Genomic DNA, 10,386 nt, shown 5'->3' with positions numbered 1-10,386 from the left:
ATGCTTCTCGCATTGCTTCTTCGGTTGCTCCCTCTTAGTCCTTTCTTGCCAACTATTTGCATAGTCCTAATGGAAGGACCTGGATTCTTTGGGACCCCTCCTTTCTCAACATCACTTACCTCTCCTCCTCTGCTCAAGCTATCCACATCTCCATTTCCCACCATTCTGGTCCCTTCATTTGCTTCCTCTCCATCATTTATGCCCACAACCGAGCCTCCCTCCGTCTCCCCCCTCTAGGATGACCTTCTTTCCTTCTCCAACACTGTTGGCTCCAATTCCTGGGGCATTTCTGGAGACTTCAATGTTATCAGGTTCAGCCATGAAAAGCTTGGGGGTAACCCCATTGATTCTCAGGCCGTGGATTCTTTCAATAATTGTATTGAAGATCTTAACCTCACTGACCTTAGATGGTCTGAGACTAAGCTAACCTGGCACAATAGAAGAGCCAAAAATCTCCGAGTGGCCTGCAAGCTTGATAGGGCCCTACTTACTAAAGCTTGGCTAAATTCCTACCCCTCCTCTCAAGTTCGCTTCGGCCTCCCTGGGATCTCTGACCATAGCCCCATCTCAATTTATATTCTTCCTTTCCGCTCCTTTGGGCCTAAGCCTTTCAAGTTCTTTGACATGTGGATCTCCCACCCAGACTTCCATTCTCGTCCATAATGTCTGGAATAGCCACACCCCTAACTCCTCTTCCCCTCTCATTGTGTTTGCCAATAAGGTCAAGAGTGTGAAACTTGCCCTATAACTCTGGAACTCCGCTACCTTTGGGAACATCTCCTCTCGAGTTTTTCTTGGTCGGGATAATCTCCACTCTATCCAAGCCAGGCTTCATCATGACCCCTTCAACCCTACCCTTACCGACCAAGAGAAAATGGCTACTTCCTCTCTCTCAGGTCCTTAACCAGGAAAAGAGCTTCCTTGGTCAAAAAGCTCGTATCAAATGGCTTGACTTGGGTGATTCTAATTCGGCTTATTTCCATCGCTCCCTCAAAGCTAGGAATAATGCCAATTCCATCCCAATGCTTACCTCCTCCTCTGGGATCAACAAATAAAATAGGAAATTATGGACCCAAATCACTGTTCACACGAACAATGTCGTGTGTCCATGAAAACAGTAACTCATGAACAGTGTTTTTCCCTGAATTTTATTACTGTTCTCTTCTTCTTAATGATATGATCTACATCATTTAAAAAAAAAACTGCCAAAAGTTTTTTAAGATTGTGGTTCCTTTATTGTTTAATTTTTATCCTGCATAATATTTTATGGGTTAGTATTTCAAATAGTTTTGTTATTTTATAATTAGTAAACTGAAATTATTTGCTGGCAGCCTGACCTTGAGTAGGTCAATCCTCCAATCTATGTACCTGTTCTGGTCAAGCATCTTTGCCCTTCCTGTCTCTGTCATTAAGACCTTTGAAGGCATCCTTTGCTCTTTTCTCTGGAAGGGAACCGATTCCTCTAAATTCCTCAGACCCTTAAGCTGAGAAAAAGTTTGCCTCCCTAAAGCCGAAGGTGGTCTAGGGATTAGAAGAATCAAAAACACCAACTCTGTTGGAATCCTCAAGCTTACCTGGAAGATTGTGTCCAAACATAAGAGTATATGGGTAGACTGGATTTACTCTGGTCTTCTCAAATCTAACTCCCTTTAGACTGCTCCCTCCATCTCTAATGCTTCCTGGATTTGGGCCAAGATCCTTGACCATAAACCCCTGGCCCTCTCTGCCATCTCCTTCAAGATTGGTACTGGCCAATCCATCTCCCTATGGAAGGACCCATGGCATCTTGCAGGCATCCTCTATCACATCCTTCCCCCCAGAGTCATTTACTCTTCGGGCCTCTCTTCTAGTGCCTTAGTCTCCTCTATCCTCTCCCCCCACCGGCTGGTCCCCTCCCACCTCTCCTCCCCTTTTTGACCTAAAGACCTCCCTCCCCCCTTCCTCCTGGCTATAGAGGAAGGATAGACAAATGTATCTGGCTTCCCTCCTCAAATCGTGTTTTCTCTTCCGCCTCCGCCTGGTCTTTCATCCGAACCCCCTCCCCGGTTGTCCCCTGGCACAAGGTAGTTTGGTTTAAAGGGCATTTCCCCGCCATAGTTTCACACTCTGGCGATGCCTTTCAAACTACCTCCCCACCCAAACATTCCTCATCCATCGTCATATCCCACCCAACCCTGCCTGTAGCCTCTACCCCTTGGGAATTGAGGATATCCCCCACCTCTTCTTCTCTTGCCCCCTTTCCTCCCTCATATGGTCTAATGTCCAGTCCAAATGCTGGCCGACTAGAAGATCCATTCTTCCTTTTCACGGGGAGTGGAACTGGATAGATATGACCTTCTCGGGTTCTTCCATTTGTGATTCCATTGGAAATTAGCTTTTGCCGCCACCATTAACCACCTTTGGATAGAGCGCAACATCCGTAGATGGACTTCCAAATCCCGTTCTCCGGATAAGATTTGGAAAGCTATCTACTTCGATGTCACGTCTAAAGCTTCATTCCTTTATACCTGCCCGATCCATGTACACCAAGAAATTCTCTCATTATTGCCTCTTAGAACTTGCAGGGATGTTTGAGCATGCTCATTTTGTTGTTTTCTTTTCCTTGCTTTGGCCTCTGGCCTTTATTTTGTTTGTTGGCCTTCGGCCTGTGTTTTGTTAGTTGGCTAAGGCCTCTCACTCCCCTCTTACCTCCCCTTGTATATTCTTCTTCTCGGTAATGAATTATTTATTCATCAAAAAAAAAAAAATGGAGTTGATTAATTGAAAGATGAAAATAAGAAAACAATTTAAATGACAATACCAGCTGCTGTGAACATATAAATCTCCTATCACCAATTATGGTAAAATAAATGAGCATGCCATTGAAGAGATCAAACACATAATTTCATATCCCAAAGCAAGAAACAGAAAACGATATTACTATTAGACTATGGAGAAGTTAAAAAAAAAAAAAAAAAACAAAAAACACTACTAGTTTACCCTTGTCCTGATACTGGTGAACCCACCATTGTTTGCAGTTGAAACAACACCTAAAGAGGATGAAGAGAAAGGAATTCAGAGATACAAATCTATCTACATATTCTGTAGAAAACTAATACACACAAACAGGATAAGTAGAGATGTATAAACCTTTGAAAAGACCAGTAGGTCCACCATTTTCTCCGCCAGTTGGATCTACTTGAAATGTACTTCTACTAACTCCTCCCATGACGACGTCATCTAAGGCACCCCAAGGAAGCTCCCTAGATAACTTATCTGCATGAAAAATATCACTGAAATAGATCCATAGAGGAGATAGAAGAATTGGTTATTGGGAATAAATTTTTGTGCAATGAACAGATTATAAAGAGAAGAAGAATTTTTAACTACTTTTGCAGCTATGAACAATCTAGATAGCTATGGCTAAGTTGTAATAAAGCCAAGCTGCATGCTATTCCAAAGGCTGACTCGTGTCAGATCCAGGGCTGTACTATTCAAGTTCAAGCTGGGACAGTTTCTCCTGCGACTCAACCAAGTCTCAACAATTTTGGCCGAGTCAAGACTGACTCATGTCAGATCCAGGGCTGCATTAGTCACTTGATTAAAAAAAAGGCTGTACCCAAAGCACGAAGCTCCCGCCACTGCGGGGTCTGGGGAGGGTCATAATGTACGCAGTTTTACCCCCGCAGAGAGGCTGTTTCCCGACTTAACCCACGAGCTAGTAAGGTTGCATAGAGGCCAACTCTTTACTCACATGATTGTGTATCTAAAATAAATTGGAGAAGTGTACGCCACTCAACAGAATGATAGGATACTCTACAACTATTAAATTTATATAGAAGGTTCCAAAATTTCACGAACTTCAAGGTTTCTTAGCTTAAAGAATTCTTTTGTATGAAATAGGTCTTTTGAATTTCTACAATAATACATCTATTAATTTTGTCCGACAGCCCACATGTTGACCTATATGTCTCCCAACAGTCAAATAACAAACCTTCAAATCCAAAGAGCAATTTTCCATTTCGAAGTCCAACACATGTCTTTACAGCATTGATCAAATTTTGCATCCCAATGTACTCAACCATTTCTGGTGAATCACCTTTTATCTACTTGCAACAAGTAAAACACAGATTCAAGTTAGAATATTAACTCTAAAGAATACAACAGAAATTGGAAAGCAAACGAAAGCACCAAAATCAAACTTTCTATTAATCTACTCCTGACACATAATATATGCAATCATTTGACCACCTCTGGTTCAAAGAACTTGATTCCCTGCACCATACCAGGAGACCAAAATGTCAAGAACAGAAAAAAAGAACACATAAAATGATAGAAGTCAATAAACAGTTTGTAGATCCCTAAAATTTTATTTCAAATTTCCACAGAAAATAGATCATAGTTGTCACATCATCTAGGAGACCCAAGGCGTTGGAGGGGGCTTGGATGCAAGGCAACACCAACAAGGCACCTGGACGCCGAGCGATGCCTTGGCAACTATGAAATAGGTAGTAATGCAATCAAAGATTTATATGAAGATCAGGGTGCAGATTATATCAGTGCGATACCAATCCAAAGCGGTTTTGGATTGGCAATCGATAGAAAGGATTAGCTGGTGTATTGGCCAATCTAGTATTAAAAATAAAATAAAAAAACCAGAACTTTGGCCCACCCTATCCCAATCCCAATCACTCTTTTAACCATGACTATAATGAATATGACAGAGCTTAAGGCATACTTGGCTGTAATTTGCCCTATCAGGAGTGTCCCCTTCCTTTGGGCCAATGATGACAGAAGCTGCATTGATGACTTTCCTCACACCTTTGAAGTACTCAGGAAGAAGAGTGCTTTCCTTAGTAATGCCTCCAACAATCTGGGGGAAAAGGAAGAAGAAAACAAGCTCAGAACTATATTCAAACAATGAATAAACTGAACTATTTTCTTTTCTCAAGTCATCGGGGAGAACTGTTGAGAACATCCCCTTTCGGATTGAGTTCTATGATAACACTTGTCATGCTCAAAAAATGGCACAAATCCGTGGAGCCCCTAAGGTTGGGCAAGACACGGGAGAGGCATTTCGGGGGCATGCTCTTTAGTCCAACATCAACTAGGGGGAAGAGACTAGGCTAGTTGATAACCTCAAGCACCTCTTCCATGGTCACGACACATTTTAAAGCTGTGAAGCCCATGGGCCAAAGCAGACAATATCATGCCAAAGGTAAGGGTGATGTAGATCAAACCGTTAAAAGAGAGGGTTCAATGTTGGCCCAAGCAATCCACCTCTTGGACAGTCCACCTCTTGGATAGTCCAGTCTTAGGTACTCCACCTCTTGGAGGATAGTTTTGGACAGCTTGTAGAACCTCCAAATCTTCACCAACCAGCCCTAAAGTCTTCACAATCAGCCTCCAAAGTCTCTACTAAAGTCAATAAGGGAGGCTTAGCTTATCTACATTTAGCCTATAAATATGGATCCATTGTAAGCTTGTAGGAGATTGGAAATGAATGAAACTCTTGAGGTGTTTGCTTGCAAACTTGTTGTCTGAGAGAGACTGTGAGATCAGCTGAGAGAGCTGAGGATGAGAGACCCAGGCTGAGAGAGCCACCCCTGTCCCCTCTATCCCCATCCTCTTCTATCCACAACCTATCTTCTTCTTTTTTTTGTTATTTTCCCTACAACTTATGTTAGTTCTTTAAGTTCTTTAGTCTCAGTTGACTCTATTTTCATATCTAATATTATTCAGGAATTGTTATCCCTTTTAAGGGCCAATTATGGGAAATTTCTGAATCTTATTGTATCTAAGTATTGGGGGGCTGTTTTCTTACACTTTGTTGGATTTTACATATCTTGTAATCAGTCCTACTATTGTTGTTTTGTGATCCTGCCTGGGGTTAAGTCCCTTGTGACTTGACTCTTACATTAACTTAATTCCTGAATACTAGATCTGGAAAATATAAAATCAAGCTTGATGCTAGCCTTCAAATGTTAGTAACAATCCCCGAACAAAGCTAGACTAACATAAGCTATAGGGTTAATGTAGAGTCAAGTCACAAGGGACTTAACCCCAGGCAGGATCACAAAACAACAATAGTAGGACTGATTACAAGATATGTAAAATCCAACAAAGTGTAAGAAAACAGCCCCCCAATACTTAGATACAATAAGATTCAGAAATTTCCCATAATTGGCCCTTAAAAGGGATAACAATTCCTGAATAATATTAGATATGAAAATAGAGTCAACTGAGACTAAAGAACTTAAAGAACTAACATAAGTTGTAGGGAAAATAACAAAAAAAAGAAGAAGATAGGTTGTGGATAGAAGAGGATGGGGATAGAGGGGACAGGGGTGGCTCTCTCAGCCTGGGTCTCTCATCCTCAGCTCTCTCAGCTGATCTCACAGTCTCTCTCAGACAACAAGTTTGCAAGCAAACACCTCAAGAGTTTCATTCATTTCCAATCTCCTACAAGCTTACAATGGATCCATATTTATAGGCTAAATGTAGATAAGCTAAGCCTCCCTTATTGACTTTAGTAGAGACTTTGGAGGCTGATTGTGAAGACTTTAGGGCTGGTTGGTGAAGATTTGGAGGTTCTACAAGCTGTCCAAAACTATCCTCCAAGAGGTGGAGTACCTAAGACTGGACTATCCAAGAGGTGGACTGTCCAAGAGGTGGATTGCTTGGGCCAACATTGAACCCTCTCTTTTAACGGTTTGATCTACATCACCCTTACCTTTGGCATGATATTGTCTGCTTTGGCCCATGGGCTTCACAGCTTTAAAATGTGTCGTGACCATGGAAGAGGTGCTTGAGGTTATCAACTAGCCTAGTCTCTTCCCCCTAGTTGATGTTGGACTAAAGAGCATGCCCCCGAAATGCCTCTCCCGTGTCTTGCCCAACCTTAGGGGCTCCACGGATTTGTGCCATTTTTTGAGCATGACAAGTGTTATCATAGAACTCAATCCGAAAGGGGATGTTCTCAACAGTTCTCCCCGATGACTTGAGAAAAGAAAATAGTTCAGTTTATTCATTGTTTGAATATAGTTCTGAGCTTGTTTTCTTCTTCCTTTTCCCCCAGATTGTTGGAGACATTACTAAGGAAAGCACTCTTCTTCCTGAGTACTTCAAAGGTGTGAGGAAAGTCATCAATGCAGCTTCTGTCATCGTTGGCCCAAAGGAAGGGGACACTCCTGATAGGGCAAAATACAGCCAAGTATGCCTTAAGCTCTGTCATATTCATTATAGTCATGGTTAAAAGAGTGATTGGGATTGGGTTAGGGTGGGCCAAAGTTCTGGTTTTTTTATTTTTTTTTTTAATACTAGATTGGCCAATACACCAGCTGATCCTTTCTGTCGATTGCCAATCCAAAACCACTTTGGATTGGTATCGCATTGATATAATCTGCACCCTGATCTTCATATAAATCTTTGATTGCATTACTACCTATTTCATAGTTGCCAAGGCATCGCTCGGCGTCCAGGTGCCTTGTTGGTGTTGCCTTGCATCCAAGCCCCCTCCAACGCCTTGGGTCTCCTAGATGATGTGACAACTATGATCTATTTTCTGTGGAAATTTGAAATAAAATTTTAGGGATCTACAAACTGTTTATTGACTTCTATCATTTTATGTGTTCTTTTTTTCTGTTCTTGACATTTTGGTCTCCTGGTATGGTGCAGGGAATCAAGTTCTTTGAACCAGAGGTGGTCAAATGATTGCATATATTATGTGTCAGGAGTAGATTAATAGAAAGTTTGATTTTGGTGCTTTCGTTTGCTTTCCAATTTCTGTTGTATTCTTTAGAGTTAATATTCTAACTTGAATCTGTGTTTTACTTGTTGCAAGTAGATAAAAGGTGATTCACCAGAAATGGTTGAGTACATTGGGATGCAAAATTTGATCAATGCTGTAAAGACATGTGTTGGACTTCGAAATGGAAAATTGCTCTTTGGATTTGAAGGTTTGTTATTTGACTGTTGGGAGACATATAGGTCAACATGTGGGCTGTCGGACAAAATTAATAGATGTATTATTGTAGAAATTCAAAAGACCTATTTCATACAAAAGAATTCTTTAAGCTAAGAAACCTTGAAGTTCGTGAAATTTTGGAACCTTCTATATAAATTTAAGTTGTAGAGTATCCTATCATTCTGTTGAGTGGCGTACACTTCTCCAATTTATTTTAGATACACAATCATGTGAGTAAAGAGTTGGCCTCTATGCAACCTTACTAGCTCGTGGGTTAAGTCGGGAAACAGCCTCTCTGCGGGGGTAAAACTGCATACATTATGACCCTCCCCAGACCCCGCAGTGGCGGGAGCTTCGTGCTTTGGGTACATCCTTTTTTTTAATCAAGTGACTAATGTAGCCCTGGATCTGACATGAGTCAGTCTTGACTCGGCCAAAATTGTTGAGACTTGGTTGAGTCGCAGGAGAAATTGTCCCAGCTTGAACTTGAATAGTACAGCCCTGGATCTGACACGAGTCAGCCTTTGGAATAGCATGCAGCTTGGCTTTATTACAACTTAGCCATAGCTCTCTAGATTGTTCATAGCTGCAAAAGTAGTTAAAAATTCTTCTTCTCTTTATAATCTGTTCATTGCACAAAAATTTATTCCCAATAACCAATTCTTCTATCTCCTCTATGGATCTATTTCAGTGATATTTTTCATGCAGATAAGTTATCTAGGGAGCTTCCTTGGGGTGCCTTAGATGACGTCGTCATGGGAGGAGTTAGTAGAAGTACATTTCAAGTAGATCCAACTGGCGGAGAAAATGGTGGACCTACTGGTCTTTTCAAAGGTTTATACATCTCTACTTATCCTGTTTGTGTGTATTAGTTTTCTACAGAATATGTAGATAGATTTGTATCTCTGAATTCCTTTCTCTTCATCCTCTTTAGGTGTTGTTTCAACTGCAAACAATGGTGGGTTCACCAGTATCAGGACAAGGGTAAACTAGTAGTGTTTTTTGTTTTTTTTGTTTTTTTTTAACTTCTCCATAGTCTAATAGTAATATCGTTTTCTGTTTCTTGCTTTGGGATATGAAATTATGTGTTTGATCTCTTCAATGGCATGCTCATTTATTTTACCATAATTGGTGATAGGAGATTTATATGTTCACAGCAGCTGGTATTGTCATTTAAATTGTTTTCTTATTTTCATCTTTCAATTAATCAACTCCATTTTTTTTTTTTGATGAATAAATAATTATTACCGAGAAGAAGAATATACAAGGGGGGGGAAGAGGGGAGTGAGAGGCCTTAGCCAACTAACAAAACACAGGCCGAAGGCCAACAAACAAAATAAATGCCGGAGGCCAAAGCAAGGAAATGAAAACAACAAAATGAGCATGCTCAAACATCCCTGCAAGTTCCAAGAGGCAATAATGAGAGAATTTCTTGGTGTACATGGATCGGGCGGGTATGAAGGAATGAAGCTTTAGACGTGACATCGAAGTAGATAGCTTTCCAAATCTTATCCGGAGAACGGGATTTGGAAGTCCATCTACGGATGTTGCGCTCCATCCAAAGGTGGTTAATGGTGGCGGCAAAAGCTAATTTCCAATGGAATCACAAATGGAAGAACCAGAGAAGGTTATATCCATTCAGTTCCACTCCCCGTGAAAAGGAAGAATGGATCTTCTAGTCGGCCAGCATTTGGACTGGACATTAGACCATATGAGGGAGGAAAGGGGGCAAGAGAAGAAGAGGTGGGGGATATCCTCAATTCCCAAGGGGTAGAGGCTACAGGCAGGGTTGGGTGGGATATGACGATGGATGAGGAATGTTTGGGTGGGGAGGTAGTTTGAAAGGCATCGCCAGAGTGTGAAACTATGGCGGGGAATATGCCCTTTAAACCAAACTACCTTGTGCCAGGGGACAACCGGGGAGGGGGTTCGGATGAAAGACCAGGCGGAGGCGGAAGAGAACACGATTTGAGGAGGGAAGCCAGATACATTTGTCTATCCTTCCTCTATAGCCAGGAGGAAGGGGGGAGGGAGGTCTTTAGGTCAAAAAGGGGAGGAGAGGTGGGAGGGGACCAGCCGGTGGGGGGAGAGGATAGAGGAGACTAAGGCACTAGAAGAGAGGCCCGAAGAGTAAATGACTCTGGGGGGAAGGATGTGATAGAGGATGCCTGCAAGATGCCATGGGTCCTTCCATAGGGAGATGGATTGGCCAGTACCAATCTTGAAGGAGATGGCAGAGAGGGCCAGGGGTTTATGGTCAAGGATCTTGGCCCAAATCCAGGAAGCATTAGAGATGGAGGGAGCAGTCTAAAGGGAGTTAGATTTGAGAAGACCAGAGTAAATCCAGTCTACCCATATACTCTTATGTTTGGACACAATCTTCCAGGTAAGCTTGAGGATTCCAACAGAGTTGGTGTTTTTGATTCTTCTAATCCCTAGAC

At 41.8% G+C, this 10,386-nt stretch overlaps 2 protein-coding genes across 2 annotated transcripts; one reads left to right on the top strand and one right to left on the bottom strand.

The window, feature by feature from the left end:
• Positions 1-2,945: 2,945 nt before the first annotated feature.
• On the bottom strand, positions 2,946-4,957 carry LOC122089713. Its single transcript, XM_042659411.1, has 5 exons — positions 4,718-4,957; positions 4,231-4,254; positions 3,974-4,085; positions 3,130-3,255; positions 2,946-3,029 (listed from the first exon to the last, which is right to left on the bottom strand). Exons 1-5 carry the CDS (start codon positions 4,955-4,957, stop codon positions 2,971-2,973), a joined length of 561 nt encoding a protein of 186 aa, XP_042515345.1. The 3' UTR covers positions 2,946-2,970.
• Positions 4,958-6,774: 1,817 nt separating this feature from the next.
• LOC122089711 lies at positions 6,775-9,023 on the top strand. Its single transcript, XM_042659410.1, has 6 exons — positions 6,775-6,792; positions 7,058-7,192; positions 7,657-7,680; positions 7,826-7,937; positions 8,654-8,779; positions 8,880-9,023. The coding sequence occupies exons 1-6, from the start codon at positions 6,775-6,777 to the stop codon at positions 8,936-8,938; spliced, it is 474 nt and encodes a 157-aa protein (XP_042515344.1). The 3' UTR covers positions 8,939-9,023.
• Positions 9,024-10,386: the final 1,363 nt, after the last annotated feature.

The sequence above is a fragment of the Macadamia integrifolia genome, chromosome 9 (genome assembly GCF_013358625.1).
Source record: "Macadamia integrifolia cultivar HAES 741 chromosome 9, SCU_Mint_v3, whole genome shotgun sequence".
Lineage (NCBI taxonomy): Eukaryota > Viridiplantae > Streptophyta > Magnoliopsida > Proteales > Proteaceae > Macadamia > Macadamia integrifolia.
This window is presented reverse-complemented; position numbering and strand designations above follow the sequence as displayed.